Raw genomic sequence first — 17117 nt, forward strand, 5'->3', positions numbered from 1 at the left:
TGTTTGTGTACCACGTGAATGAGATGTGAACTTTTAATTATAATAATATTTATTGTACCTAGTGAAAATGTGGAATAACATGCATTATTGTCCTTTTTTGTGAACAAATTTATATTATTATCACGTGGAATATCAATTATTTATTTTCACCACCTACTACCATTATTGCTTCTTCCCCCACCTACCAACCAAACCTTTTATATATTATAAAGATCTTTTTGAAATACGAGAAAATTGTTTATATTTGTTATATCGATTTAAAATTCATTTTCGTAAAGAATTTGGCCTTTTTTTTTCAGCTGACCTATTAAGTAAGTCGGTTAGAAATCGAAACGGGATACGAAAGAGATTACACTTCTAAATGTAAAACTGTATGAAAGGATATTTTATTTCAATATCTATAATTTGTATTTTTATTGATGCAAACTTAATGAAAGATACAATGAAAAGAAATTTATATATAGAAAAATATCTACTAGTTGAAAATATATTGTTATAGAAATTTTAGTATTGATTATCAGAGTTATGGTTATTTTATATATATATTAAACTTTTATTATGTAAAATGATGATAGATATGAAATAAATTTAAAAGAAAAAGTAGATTTAGATATAGGTCCTAATTTATTTGGGGTTATGGCAAAATTATTGTTATTGTTAATTTATTCTATAATTTAAATTTTAACTTGAAAATAATAATTAAAGTTTAAAAAACAGACTTAGAAGTATTTTAAGTTTTCATTCATAAAATTTCATTATTTTTCATGTTCATTCCATGGCTATAATCCGTAACTATAGATTAAATTGACTTTAAATATTTGAAAATAATGTGTCATTTACTACTACTTTTTTGTTAGATTTACGTAATTCTTTGGCTAATTTATTTTTCATTGAAATTTGTAAAATTCAATTAATTAAGAAAATGTTTTTTTTTTAAACATAACTTGTTCTAACATTGTTTGTCTGGATAATTTTTAATTGTTACAACAAAATGTTTCTAATATAAAAATATATATATATTATACTGAATAATATGAAAAATCAATTCTTAAAAAAGGTAACTATTATAGTGAAATTGTTGTGGATAATAGTTCTTTTTTTTTAATATATATATATATGCAATAATTTTAAAAATAATATGTACTTTATTGAAAAAAGATCAGACATGATCCATTAGGAATGGACTTAATTAGTCATTTTTTGAAGAAATAATATTTTATGCAAGTGGATCTATATGACATTGAATTATCTCAACTAACGCTAAAAAATTATTTTTGTATATATATAGATGGTTGATATCTCTTCATAGTACAAACACTTAATTAGTGAAAAATGGCAATTATGAAGATGCTCATGATGTTAGTGGTGGCTGCAATTTTATTTTGCAGCCACCACCAAGTGACCATGGCGAAAGAAGTCGCCTTGGTTGATGAGGGAAGTGAGTCACTAGGCTCATCCCCATTTGATTTTCTATGTCAACATTTGTCGTGGCCGTATCCTTGGCCACAACCATGCACTCATCCAAGGCCAAGGCCACGACCACGACCTAGACCACAACCGTGCTCACCACCACCTCCACCACCGAGATCGCCACCACCTCCACCACCAAGATCACCACCACCACCCGCCCCGGCAACGACTTGCTCGGCTAGTGACCAACAACAAGTGAAGACATGCATGTTCGAGACAACTTCAATCGATGCATGTTGCCCAATATTCAGGAAGATACTCGGGACTAGTTGTCCTTGCTATAAGTATGCTGAGGATTTGGACAATCAAATCTTGATCACTCTCGAAGCTTATTGTGATGTCAGTACCCCCTGCAAGGGTGTGCAAGTAAGTCATCGTCAATCATTTTTATCTATCGTTTAAGATTTTGATCCACTCTTTTATTTATGAACACATTCCTAATGTTGTATTATGTTAATTAATTTCAGGTGATTAAGCTATCCAAGAATGAGTCAAGATGAAATTTTTGATGCTTAATTGTTTCAGATCTTGTTTTAGTTTCTCTTTAAGTTGAAAAGTCTCAAGCTAATTAATTATATGTTATAATACTTTGAATTTCTAAGGGTACACTTGTAATTGCGCATGAGCAATTTTAGTAGTACAAATAAAGGTTTTTTTTTGGTTGACTTGAGTGACTAAAGATTTTAATATTGAAAATTGAATTATTAAAAATAAGTTAATAAATAATTTATATTTTTGCGATTTCACTCAAAATATTAGTTTTTCTTTCTAAGGAAATTAAAAGTCACTTTTTTGTAGTTATTTTACCCAAAAGGTCATTCATATCGAAAAATGATATATTAAATTACTTTTTAATGATGTAAGCACATCTGATTTTTAAGTAAAACATTAAATCAAACCTATTTTAATTAAAATTGAATAAATACCCTATCATTAAAATACGTTAATATGCTGAGTAAATTCTTTTTCTCTATCAACAAATAATAATTTTTTAGCAAAATGAACACGCCACGTCTTGATTTCGTGACCTAATTTTGGATCATAAAGAGTCGGAAATGAAATTTTTGATTAAAATGAATAACTTTTTTATTCTTTAATTAAAAAACCAAGTGTCAAATGTCAATATCATTAAACAATCCACACAATTCATTGCGTGCTATCCACTTTCTGCACTCTCTTAGGAGAAAAAATAAACTCCTCTAAATCAAAGGTGCTATACTCTAAAGATTTCTTCCCTTTCGCCAAATAAGCGAATTTTTTTTTATACAAAAGTAAAAACGAAAAATCAAATTTCATTCACCTATTTTCAATAATGGAATTAACAATTAAAACAATGAACTCTTGAATTGGATACGAAAATAATATGTTCAAACACAATCAGTAAAAATAGTCCATGTGATTTGAAATATTTTACATTTGTCATGGGGATTTATGCCATTTCTTTTAAAATTTGATTAATTTAAATTTACACCTAAAAGTTAGGTTAAAATTCTATAATATAAAATAAATAAATATGCCTAATCGTTTGCACGTGATAAGCCAGTACAATGTCCCTATCAAATAAATCAAATGAAAATGAGACTATGCAATAGAATTTCATGATCAAATGATCATAATAATAATGAAAAAAAATAACGAGTTTAACAATGTAAAAAGAAAATTTTAAAATGTAGAATATCAAGATTTAAATTTAATCTGTTTGACATTATAAATTTAATATTGAAGATCATATGTTGATTCGATACATTCACTTATAATTAAATAGCAAAAAAATTCAAACCAGATTTTATCATTATTATATTTTAGTTTGTCGTTATAGTAAATTAGCTGTCTTATTTTTAATATTAATAATAGCAAAAAACATGGTAAGAAAAGTAGCCAAGTGTCATTTTCTTAGCTATCTTAGTTTCAAGCGCTTACTTGAGCTTACAAGACTGTGAAAGATTAGTGAGTTAGTTGTTGAGTGCCGCACGAAACTTTAGAGAGACTCTAAGTTGGTGACACAAGACTTACCAATCTTCAAAAAGGGGGAAATAAAGTAGTTTGAAGGATATGGTTAGTTTGTTAAAAGTTACAAATAGTGGCAAAGTTAGAGTGCTGAATATGAGTTCGATCGAATTCAATAATTTAATTTAAATCTCTCTTGTATATCCAATTGATGTCTCTATGTTGAGAAATTTGAAAATAAATAGGAGAGGATTTGAGCAAAAATGAATAGAAAAAGTTAAGCTCAAATTGGAAAGAAGACCTTGCTAAGAAGATTAAGAGACCGTAGTGTGTCGGTGGAAGAGAGTAGCAAATTACATTTTAGAATAATGTTGAGTATCATGGATATCCTCTTCATTGTGACTTGATTATTTTCCGGTATTAAATTGAGAGACTTAATAATAGGTGTGCTATTACACGTAGCCTTCTTGAAGAGTATCTGTAACACCTCGGTCATAGAAAGAGCTAATTTTAGAAAAAACTAAATTCAAAAGAGCTAATTTGAGATTGGTGCAAGTTAGACTTCAATAGTGAGTTTTGGGTCAACTTCAAACGACCATAACTTCCAGCACAAGATGAGTTAGGTGGCCCAAGAGATATCAAATGAAAGATCTTTGAGTCCTCTTTCCAACACCACCGATTTGCTAAATTTTGATTTCGAATGAGGAAGATATGCCTGTTTTAGTTTAGCCTGTTCGATTAAGGAAATTAATCCAAAATAAGGAGGGGTATTTTGGTCTTTTTCTTACCCCATTAGCTTTAAATGTTTTGGTTACCCAAATAGGGGTCTAAACTGATTGAGATCAGTTTTCACAATTCCTAAACACGCTTAGGGTTTCAAAGAGAAGTTCAAGAGGAGGAAAAAGAGAAGTTCAAGCATTCATTCAAGATTCTTGTGATCTTCGAGAAATTTTGCCAAGGATTTGATCCTTATGAGGTATGTAAGCTTTCAGAGTGATGGGTTCGTTCACCCTCACACCAGTCATGAGTTTCTTGATTTAATTTTGTCCATGAAATTTGTGTATTGAAGTTTGATGAAGTGTAACTCTATCAAAGATACTTCATCCAATACTAAGCATCAACAATCGTTCAATCGTAATATAACCCAACTAGTGAGTTGGGGTCGAGTCCCAAGGGAGTGGTTCGTACTCAAGAATCAATAAAAAAGTAAGAATATGCTCTAGTCAATCATAGCTAAAAACATTTACGAATAAAAGTATGGTTTAAATTTTAGGTGACACAAGTGTCAAATATTAATAGGGGGCTTGTTCGTATTATTAACTAAAACAACAAATAACACGAAAATACGAATATGGAGACGAGATTCTTGGGATGTGATTGGATTATGGGCTAAGGTAAACAACCGGGTAATTGAAATTAATAGTAAACAACTGCAAATTAGTGAATAAGCTAGACTTTAGTGGGCGTAAACTTTCTCTCGAACAATTTACCCCGAATCAAATTGGTTTCTCTCGAACACCAATAAGTAGCAATGAAGCACAACCTTCGCTTTAGTCCATTCACTCTGTCGAGCTGAACCTATGACAACCCAATACCCATAGACCATCGATTCAGTAATTTTGGTTTTAAAACCTCTCTCTCGAGCAAGCCAAAAACACAAAGTTAAGATTGTCTTTGCAACTACAACCCATTAAATTCAACCACAATTCCTGAACGAAATCACTTTTAAACAACAAATAAACTATCAATTAACAATACCCAACAGTTAAATCAACCCATAATCACACCCCAAGAATTGGGGTTTTAGCTAGACATAGTAAAAAGGTAAAAATCGTTATTAAGTTGTGTTTCCATCAACTGGGTAGGATTGATACAGTCTTTACAAAGGTCTAAGATGAAGAATCTTCAACACCCACTTCCAATTTCTTAGAAATGGAAATCTTCAAAATTAAGGAAATATTGTCTCTCTATTCAGTTCTAAGCTCTCAACTTCAAAAACTGAAAAATATTATGATTCCCTAAAAGATCAGATACTACGCTAAAAATTTAAACAAGTATTTATAGTTGTCAAAAAGTGTGTTGCGGAGGTTCAGTCAGCACAGTTAGTCGGGATCTCCTATCCAATCGACGATCAACCCTTTGGTCATTTTCATCGCCGTTTTACTTTTGCATTCAGCATCTTCAGGTTCTGTAACTTTGGGTGATATGACACTGCATCGCGGAACCATTCGGCGACACGTCGACTGTTTCTTTCTCTCGTCGACTAGATTATCTCCTTCACGGCTTGGCACTATGGAACATTAGGCGAGACCCTGGCCGTTCGGCGACTCGCCTAATGGGTTAGACGATCCTCAGACCTTCTTTCCTTCGTTCTTTTAGCTGTCTTGTTCCTTTTTGCTCAATAGTGTCCATGTTTTATTCCTCAATCCAAATACCAGAAATTCAGGGATTTACATCAGTTATTGGTACAAAATATGCATTTGAGGACACCAAATCTATTAAAATAAAGTCCTAAATGAGTCCAAATCGTGGACTCATCAACACCCCCAACTTAAACTTTTGCTTGTCCTCAAGTAAAACTCAAGTTCAGCAGTTCAAAAAGGATGTCTCAAACAGTGCTACACAAGACTCAATCATGAATGCACACAAAAGACTCAACTTACTCATGCAAGGATCAAATGTGCACTCAAAGTTTCAAGTTGTGACTCACCATTATCAAAGAATCTCAAGCTCGCTTCAAATGCAAGTTGAAGCTCAACAAAGGTAATCAAATGCCATCGCACAAAGAATGATTTCATATTCACACACAATGGTTCACAATTTAAGCCTCTGGAATCGAATGCAACTCTCACACTCACAAAGATGAACACAATGCAGGACTTCACCCATAGGTTTGGCCGTATTTTCCAATCAACACTTGCATCAACTCACTCAAGATCAAAAAGGTTTTTTCAAGGCTTGTAACGGGGCTGAGTGCAAAGGTATGGTCATTTAGGCTCAATGACTATAGTCCTCATGAAATGTGGTGTGAACAACACTTCATTTTCTTTCTTTATCATTTGTCATTCGTGCTCACAAGTCATCCCATTATTCACTTTCCATAGACTGTTGGATACCCCATTTCTAATTACATTTTCACAACTCTTTCTTTCTTTTTATTTTTCACTCTTTTCTTCTTTTTCATTCATTTTTTTTGTATGGAAGGGTTCATTTTTCTCAAGGTATGGGTAAAAGGGGACTTTCTTGCACTTCTTGATTTACCTTGTCTTTTCACCACACCCTTGGCCTAAGTTGGCTATTCAAACTAACCACAATTCATGAGGATTATGGGTAATGGATAAAGAAAGGTCACGATTTCATCAAGTTTCTTCTAAGAAAAGGTCAAGGATCAATGGGTGTTCAAGCAAGGGTCACACACTCACAAGGTAAGCTACAAAAGAGGTATATGTCAAATTGTTTCACACTCTTCAAAGTTGCCTAAGATCATATCAAGAGATTGCATCACTTAGTCAACCAGACTAATGGGGCAATTCTAGGTGTCATCATTAATGGTTCACAGTAAGCTCATCACACAAGGCATTGACACAAATTACAAACAAAACTCCACACTTTCGCTAGTGTGCAATGTTCATCACAAGAGATTCAATTTGATACTCGACTAGTCATAACGAGATGAAAAAAGTTTACATATTGCCTATGCATCTTCATTTGGCCTTATCATAGCCGCACACTCATGTTTGTTCGATTGAGAGCACTATTCAAGTCATCGGTATTGATCAAAACTGACACTCAAATTTGTAAAAGAACAACCACATTCAACACAAACAAGATGTGGCAAAAATTTTCGGGAGGGTAAAAAAACATTTAGAATTTAAAAAACACGGAGCCACAAGCTCAAACATCCACAAAAACAGTATAAAATCACAATTATGGCTCAAAACCCAAATGTATAAACAAAACCAGAGAGTCACAAAAATATTATGATTCCCTAAACGATTAGATACTAAGCTAAAATTTTAAACAAGTATTTATAGTTATCAAAAATGTGGTGCAGAGGTTCAGTCGGCTTAGTTACTCGGGATCGCCGATCCAATCGGCGATCCGCCCTTTGGTCATTTTCATTGCCCTTTTTCTTTTGCCTTCAGCATCTTCATATTTTGTAACTTTGGGCGATATGGCATTGCATCGCAGAATCGTTCGGCGACACGCCAACTGCTTCTTTCTCTCGCCGACTAGATTATCTCCTTCACAGCTTAGCACTCTGGAACATTAGGCGAGACTCTGGCCGTTCGGCGACTCACCTAATGGGTTAGGTGATCCTCAGGCCTTATTTCCTTCGTTCTTTCAGCTGCCTTGTTCCTTTTTGCTGAATAGTGTCCATGTTTTGTTCCTCAATCCAAATACCTGAAATTCAAGGATTTACAAAAGTTATTGGTATAAAATATGCATTTGAGAGCACTATATCTATTAAGATAAAGTTCTAAATGAGTCCAAATCGTGGACTCATCAAAGTTCTTGATGAGTTTTGTTGAAAGATTCTTTCCTCAATCTTTATTATTGGAGTTTAATGAGTTCTTGAGGCGAGGGTTTGAGTATGAGGGTTGTTTTTTAGAAGATTTTGAGTAAGTTTTCATTTACTTATGTTGTGTATACTAATCAAAGAGAGATTGGAAGAAATCAATCGATTCTAGGAGAATTAGGGCAAAAAATTGAGAAGAAAAATCCATCAGATTATTCTGGGGGAGGGTGGCATTATCCGCCAGGGAGGCTGGAGCACCACGCCTGCAGTGCGCTTGAAATGGGTTGCAGTCGAGCTGGGGCTGGTGCCTTGCGCCCGGAATGCGCCAAGGTCATCTGCCCCTGTCCATTTTTTGTCGTTTGTTTTGTCTAAGTTTTTTTTAAAACATTCTTTGCTCTCTTCCTGATTTTAACTATCCAAACTACATCTAATCAATAAGAAATCATATATAACCAAATCATAATTCTTGAATTCACATTTCAAATGCAAGATAGAGTTAATAGTAAAGTTCGAGGGAGTTCTTTTGAGTCATTTTGAGAAGTCTTTTGCAAACTTTTAAAATTTGTTTTAAGACTTGATCACTTGAGTATGAGGATGAGGAGAGTTGAGTTTCGTTTTTCAAAATGAATATATGGGAACTAAGTATTCCTAAGAGTAAATGTTATACATTTAAAATGAGAAAGAAACCTTGATTTCCAAATGAATTCATGTGGAGTTTTGATCACTAATCTCTTTTAAGAGAACCTTTTAAGTAATAATCTCAAAGTTTGAGGATGAGGAAATATTTATAAGCATATAAGAATGAGTTATATTATTGGGAGTAGTATTGATCACCGATATGAAGATGAGTTCAGACAACTTAAAGTCCTAATAAACCATGTATGCCAACGTGGGTAAAAAGGGTCATACTTCTTAGATGATTCCTTATTGATTTTAAGCACAACTTAGTGGATCCACTTAGTTGAGGATGTCTTGTACTTCGGCAAGGTATATGACAGTTCTGGCAGCGTGGGGAGACGTTGTATGATCACATAGCTCATAGTCGTGGTTGTTAGTTAGAGAATCTCCCAAATAAGAGTAAAAGAGTCACTACAACAAATGTGATATTTAGCTACGAAATTTTTAGGTATGACAAAATTTCGTCACTAATTATTCAGTTTTTGTGACAAAAATTACATTTTGTATTTAAATGCACAAGCAACATATTTTTAGTGACGAAACATATAATTTCGTACTAAAATATTGTCCACTAAAGTTTTCCACCAAAAAAATAATTTGGCGCCATATATTAAGTACCGTTAGTGACAAATTTTAAATTATCAGTGACACAATATTTTATCACTAATAATTTATTCATTTTGTGACAGACTATAATTTGTCTTAAAAAAGTTATAATTTTGGTCACGAAAAAGTTTTGTCACAAAAAATAAATTATTGTAATTGTGACAAATCAGAGTTCGTAGTTAAATATTGTAAGCTTTTGCTACAAAATTTTATATTAAATTGCGACCCAAGTGTATGTCACTAATAATATAAGCAATTAGTGACGATTATTTTGTTGTCTCTGTTTAACCTACGAATTAGTGACAATATAGTTTTGTCACAAAATTTGCAATGTTTAAATAGTGACGGTTTAAATTTTGTGGCTAAATAATTTAACTATTTCTATGAAAAACATTCGTAGCTCAATATAAAATTATCTTTGATTGTGTAATAATCCATATGATCGTTTTGTTTCTTTAAACTCATTTTTTCAATTTTAAAATTTTCATAGCTTCATTGTGTTGTTTATGACTTGCGTAAATGAGTGACATGATTTTTGAGGTGATCAAATCATAATTGGTTAAAATTTCCATTATTGAAAATTTGAAAAGTTTGACCAAAGTCAACATTTCAAATTAATGTGGTCAGTTTCGTGATCTAATAGTTTACAAAAGTGTGGAGTGTTTATACGAATTTTAATTAACTATTTCCCACTAACGTCAAAAAATTAAACATAGTAAAATGAACGCACCCATTTTGAAAGAAATTAATGACTAGGATTTCAATATATTACAATAAGGCAATGTAGTGGTAAAGTATTATTCATGCTCGAATATGTGCGTGGACAGTACAGTCTCGGTACCTAATCCTTAGATAGTGTAATGATTTGTATGGTTGTTTTGTTCCTTTAAACTCAATTTTTCAATTAGAGCATTTTTATAGCTTTATTGTGTTGGTTATGACTTGCAAAAACGAGTAACACAAATTTCGAGATGATTAAATCATCACTGGTTGAGATTTTCAGTTTTAAAATTTGAAAAGTTTGACCAAAGTCAACATTTTAGATAAACGAGGTCAGTTTGTGTTCTAATACTTTTGTTAGGTCCAAAAGGTTATTTTCAACTGGTTGGATGATTATTACGGGTCCCAAGGTGTTTACGAGTGACTTGGGCCTTTGATTATGATTTTGAGTTTTCAGAAAATTAAGTTTGACCATGATCAACGTTTGGTCAATACAACATCGTTGGATGATTTGATTATTCCAACAAGTTTGAAACTTATGATATATTTGCAATATTGACTTGCATCTAGGGGCTTTCAAATGAGTTTTGGGTGCTAGTTTGAAGATTGTGTTTTAATGTAATGAACATTTAATGTACCATATGAATCAAATGAGCTTCAAATGGTGTTTGATTGGACCATTCGATTTGTAGCATAACTTTGGAACTTTAGCAAAATAAATTATTGTATTTTAAATTTGTATAAGAAATGTTGACACTCAATTTTGACCGACCTATAACCCTTTCCAAATTGTTATTTGATTAAATACGTATTTTAAAATCTGTTTCTTTTATTACATGTTTAAATTTATATTTAAATGATTATATAGTTTAATATTCATTATTGACAAAATTATTATTATTATATTTATCATTTGCTAAATTTGAAATAATTAATTGTTTATCTATTTAATTTATAATATTAAGTATGTTTATTTTATATGAATTTTATTATTATGTGTAGGATATTATTAATTAAGTAGTGAGTCATTTAATCTTCCTCCAAATTATTGTGCAGCTTATGGTATTAATTAAGTTATTAATCGAATGGAGTTTATGGTATCTTTGAGCAATCTCTTTTCTTGCCCTCTTGATTTTGGCCAAAAGATAGTATGATTTTGTGCTTAATTGAATCCTTGTTTTTACTTGATTCTTTCCTTTTATTTTTGGCCAAAAGATAGTATGATTAGTACTAATTTACCCTCTTTCGATTAAGAAAATATGGTAGTGCTAGATGTCTGTATTACTCTCTTTTGTGATATATAGATGTATTACTTATTTATTTCTTAGTAATATTTTTTAGATTGAATGAGCTGAATATGTCAGCTAAGGAAAAATCTTTTATTAAATGACTTGTAGTAGTAGTAGTCTTTGTGATGTTGTTGTTGTTGTTGTTATTGCCCAATTTGGAGAAGGTGCCTAAGTTTATGTTGCTACTACGTCCATATAAATATTGGTTGTTGTTCATGCCAAGGGTGTTCATCAAGGAGTTTGGTGAAAGGATATTTCTTGCAATTTCTTGAACCAATGCATCACAAAAGGTTCTATGTGTGATGAAGTTGTCGCGCCTGTGTAAACACGACAAAAATAATATATACGAGGTTAATTAGTTATGTACACTGACAGTATATAAGAAATATGTGTATATATGATGTAAGAAAAAAAGGAGAGTGTAAGGTGTTCATGTGTATAAATTTAATTCCAAAAATAATACAAAAAACTCAAGCTAAAAAAAAGAGGAGAATTATAGTTGTTCGATTAGTCGGTTACTCTTGAACATCTTCTAGGTGGGGGTTTGATTCCCACCTTGTAATCCTCTTTCTCCACGGATAAATTTAGTATAGAAATTAATCAAATTATGGTGCACGTGAACCTATGGTCTATATATATCTGCTAAACTTGTACATAGTTCCTAAAATTGGGTTAATATTATCAACTGACATTCATACTTCAGAAGGGTTGAATAATGCACATGATTAAACGCTAAGTTATTTATCCAAAAAAGCAACGATCTATTCCCACTAAATACATTTTTTTTTTTGTAATACACCCATATTTTAAAAATTCTAGTTCCATTTCTACTCTCCCCTCCAATTCCCCTTCTTCTCCCCAAACTATGATTTTAAAAAGGGTAAAAAGAAATAAGAAAAACAATAGATACAATTTAGATGAAGTACTTGAAATTGCAATGACCAATAAATAATTAAGAATCCAATTAAGACCCTCATGTTCAATCCAAATAAAGATAATTACACAAAATCGTTAATAATCAATGAGATTAATAACTAGAAAAATAAGATAAGTTAAAATATAGTACTAAGTTACATCCAATTCAAAATTGTCTTACACTACTATGACAATGACAATAGTATATATTTAGGACTAAAATTAACAAATTAGAGACGGTTGTAACAACAATTATACAAGAATATTGTCTTTAGCTAGTCTAAGTAAAAACTTTTTACATACTATATAATTATTCTACAATTAAATTTACCTAAACTAGACAAAGAAATTGACTTGAAAATGACTCAAATGGTCCCATTCTAGAAAAGAAAACTTGGATATAAAAAGTTAAAATGCATTTACAATATTCAATAAATTAAAATTAGTTTTTTGGCCATGTCATTATCAAATTAATGTTGTAGGGAAAATAACAAAATATACAATAAATTTCTATATATAAGGAAGATACTTTAAGTAACATTAAAATATATGATTTGTAATTATAAAAATAAAATAAATTACATATTATAAAAAGTAAAGATAAGTTGTTATAAAAATTTCTTTTCTCTTGGTCACCTTAACAAAAAAAATAGGAATTGGTTATGGAATTCGTCACTAAATAGATCGTAGCTAATAAGATTTTTCGATGATTTAATGTTAATTTGTCATTAAATAGAATTAGCTAATAATTTTTATTGTATTGTCGCGTCTATGTTGATTCTTTTTTTTTTTTGAAGTAGGGAAGTCGTCTATCTATCTTTTTAACGACTAAATTTCTGGGTGGTATCGACTTTTAGGCACAAATATTAGAATTTAGGAACCATTTTTTTCTTAAATGTTGTAATCAGTCAAACTACGTCATATAAATAACATAAGAAGGAGCATTTTTCGTTAAGTGCTCAATATTGTTTTTTTCTCAGATTTTCGATTGTGTCCTAATTAGTTTGGTAGTGTGACTGATCATCTTTTCGAACCAACTATTTATTATTTGAAATTGAATTTTGGATTTTATTACGGAAGATAAGCACAATTATATTCCAGAGAAGTCGTGAATCTAAAAGTAGAAAAGATTTTTTAACTTGTGGATCTGAACAAGCCACGTAGTAAAAAGAAGTACAAAATATCTAGGTTTGCTAAAACAATTTACCCTCAAAAATGAACAAATTTATGATATTACCCGTGGTCGTCCTATCACTTTGCTTTTCTATATAGTAGATAGAAATATTCTATATATTAATAATTTCTTGGGTTCGAGTCTTGGTTATGAAAAAAAAAACTAATAGGAAATATTTTTCTTCGAATAAAGTCCTACGTGACACGAATTTAAAATAATCAAACTTTTATGTATATATAAAACATCAAGTGAGAAATAAAAAAAAAAAGAAATCAATAATTATTACTATTGTTTTTCAAAGCACGTTTATCATGATGCTAAATTAATCATCAACTACACCTTCTATTAAAGCCACACCTACCATAATGTATCTCAAAAAAAAAAAAAAACTCTCTCTCATTTTACCTTGACATAAAATTTTAAAAAATAATAGAAGATTTAATTTTATATTATAGTCTTAGATATACCATATAGAGAGAATTAAAATTAATAATTTGACAAAAAATGAAAGAGAATTTTTTTTAAACGGATTAAAAAAGTAACACAAATAAATTAAAAGAAAGAGAGTATTATATATAGTCTATAGATACTCCATAATTTTAAATAATTACTCTCTCAAAATTTTATTATATGTTGTTTTTAGCTTTTATATTTGATCCAAAATAATTAATATATTTTTTTTACCATTATTATATAAATGATTTTTTTTACTTAACAAACAAACTATTTAATTAAGAGTAATTTAGTGAAATACATCTTACTTTATAGGTATAGATGTATTTCTTAAGAGCTACGTCCAAACTAAAGGCATCATATAATATGAACCAAATAAAATATCTAATTACTTTTCTCTCTAGCCACATAAATTTATTGTGTCATTTAAAGAAGTTATTTATTTTTTCTAGATATTAATGTGAGTTTACCTACCACTCCAACTAATTTATTTCAACAACTCTACTAGTACTACTATGCAATAATGCTGTAACACCCTAGAAATTTTTTGAGCTAAGACCCGAATCTTTCATCGTAGTGCGTGAGACTTTTGCAAGGAATGAAAAATTTCTTAATTGTTAAGGTCATTAGATGTAGCACCTTGAGTTCCAAAAAGAATTAAATTGGAAATAGCAAAATCTAAAATTTTGCAAGTTAAGCTAAGTATGAGTTTTGGGTCGACTTCAAACGACCATAACTCATAACTCAGGATGAGTTAGGTGTACTACCATATACCATAGGGAAGATATTTGAATTATCTTTCCAACGCCACCGAGTTTGCTAAGTTTCGAGGTCGGATGAGTGAGATATGGCCTTTTGAAGTTAGGCTGCCCAGTTAAGGGAAGTCAAAACCGGAAATAGTAAGGGGTATCTTGGTCTTTTCCTTATCCAAACAGATTTGATTCGTTTTTAGTAATATTTTAGAGGTCTAATCTGATTAGGTTCAGGTTTATAATCCTAGTTTACGCCTAGGGTTTTAGTTGAGAGTTCAAGAAGAGAAAAGAAGAAGAGAAAAGAGGAGAAAAGAGGAGAGGATCAAAGCGTTCGTCGAGAGTCTTGTGTTTTGTTACGGATTTTCGCCATGGGTTAATCCCTAAGAGATATGTAAGCTTCCATAGTGTTGGGTTCTTTCACCCACACTCCAATCATAATTTATTCAGCGTAATTTCGTTCTTGAAATTTAAGGATTTATGTTCTTGATGAGTTCTTGATAAGTGTTCTTGAAGTTTCATTAAGTTTTGATGTAAGATTCTACTTGGGTCAACTTCAAACGACCATATATCTTATAATATAAAGAGTTACGTGAGCCATAACCTATCCAATTAAAGGTATTTGAATCTACTTTCCAACGCCACCAATTTTGCGTCAATTCAATTTCTGAGTAAAAAGTTATGACTATTTTAGTAACCTATACAGTGCTGTTACGAATTAGCCGACGCGAAAATATTAAAAAGAGTCGTTTTTGTCTTTTTACCTCCAAGAAAACCATAAACGAATTTCTTGACTAATAAAAGGCTCAAAACAATTAGATTTTCATCTTCACTAATGAAAATCATAATTCTTGGCCATAGAGATTTCAAGAAACTAATTCAAGAATCTCAAGAAAGGTTTTCTTGATTGTTTACCTTCAAGCTAGGGTTTCAAGGCTTCTAATCAAGTTATTCTTCAAGATTCTTCAAGAATCTTGTTCTTCTAGGTATGTAAGGCTATCATAGTGTTGGACTAGTTCGTCCTCACGCCTTACATCTACTTTCATATCAGTAAAAGAGTAATCTAGGATACTTTCCCTAGATTTGAGTATTCTTGAGATAAGTTGATTTTGAGTTCTTGAATTCATGTTCCTTTTAAAAGTTCTATTCCTAATTATCAAATAGTTATATTGTTATTGAGATTTTTCATAGCATGAACCATAACTCTTGAATTCATAATTCACATTCAAGAGAGATTTAAAAGTAGAGTTCAAGAAAGTTTTGAGTTCAATTGTGAATCCTTTGAGATCCATTATCGATTTGAACTAAGTTTTGAGGAAGTAAGTCAGAGAATGAGAAGAGTCACATACATGAGTTTCATAATGTTATGTAGACCTACGAGTCAAGTCGTTCATGCCCATAAATTCCGTATGAACTCCAGAAGTTGAGTATCTTTGAGAGAAGTAGTATCTTCAAGTTCTAAGTCTTGAGTATTGAGTTCCTAATCCCCTTTGAGATTATATTTCTAAGCATGGGACTATTACATGTTACCCATAAAGTCTTTGAGTTGACTTGTTCATGCCCATAATTCCGCATGAATCCTATAAGTCGAGCAGTCTTGAGAAGAGAAGTATCTTTGAGTCCTTGAGTTGAGTCGTTCATGCTCATAATTCCGCATGAACCCTCTGAGTTGAGCATTCTTGAAATGAGTAGTATCATTGAAGTTCTTAAGTTCCAAGTATTGAGTTGTATCTATGGTTATTGAAAGCCTTGTATTGGGTCGTTTATGTTCATAATTCGGCATGAACCATATCTTAAGAAGTCTTTTACAAATGTTTAAACTTTGTTTTAAGAGTTAAAGCTTTGAGTTCAGTAAAGAGTAAAGAGTAAAGTTTGAAGTCCTTTTCTTCAAAAGTATATGGGGACTAAGTATTCCCAAAGAGTTTATAAATGTTTTCACATTTAAATAAGAACGAAAACTAAGATTTTCAAAGAGCTTTCGGGCTAGTTTTTAGAAAAGAGTAATCGCTTTCTAAATGCAGCAAGAGAGGAAACTGAGATTTCCAAGATAGCCTTTAAGCTAAGTTTTTAAGCAATTATCTCAAATCAGCAGAAAGAAGTATGTTTTTAAAACATAAGAGCTAGTATATTTTTGGGAGAAATATTGAGCACCGATATGGGGGAGAGTTCAGACAACTCACAGCCCCCATAAACCATGTAGCCATCATGAGTAGAAAAGGGTCATACTTTTTAGATGAACCTTTTTCACATAGACTAGTGGATCCATTAGTAGTTCAGGTCCTATACCTTTGGCCGGGTATAGGATGCGCTGGCAGCGTGAGGTAGATCGTTGTATCATCACTATAGCTCTTATGTGATGGTTGTCGGTTAGAGAAACTCCCACAGAAGTTATTGTATTTTTATATACATCGGTTTATTTGTATTTTTACATACATTTCAGAGTTATGTTGTATCCTTGCATACACACAGAGTTGACAACATATTTTTAAACAGTTTGTTTATTTATATTGCACTTGTTTTAAACTGTTTTATAATGAAATGAGTTCAGTTAAGTATTCATGAGTTGAGAATTCAGAGTTGAGTATTTCAATTCGAGT

The 17117-nt window shown here is 31.3% G+C and overlaps 1 protein-coding gene across 2 annotated transcripts in view; it reads left to right on the forward strand.

The window, feature by feature from the left end:
• The first annotated feature begins 1296 nt into the window (after positions 1–1296).
• The window catches only part of LOC125853434 (uncharacterized), a 33353-nt gene continuing 17532 nt past the window's right edge, over positions 1297–17117 (forward strand). The window contains exons 1-2 of one of the 2 annotated variants that reach the window (XM_049533124.1): positions 1297–1836; positions 1938–2176. In XM_049533124.1, the coding sequence (XP_049389081.1) occupies positions 1333–1836; positions 1938–1970 (537 nt within the window). In that variant the 5' untranslated portion in view covers positions 1297–1332 and the 3' untranslated portion in view covers positions 1971–2176. Of the gene's footprint in view, positions 1837–1937; positions 2177–17117 lie in introns of those variants that run through there. The other variant, XM_049533125.1, reaches the window with a different exon arrangement.

This window comes from Solanum stenotomum, chromosome 1 (genome assembly GCF_019186545.1).
Source record: "Solanum stenotomum isolate F172 chromosome 1, ASM1918654v1, whole genome shotgun sequence".
Classification (NCBI taxonomy): Eukaryota; Viridiplantae; Streptophyta; class Magnoliopsida; order Solanales; family Solanaceae; genus Solanum; species Solanum stenotomum.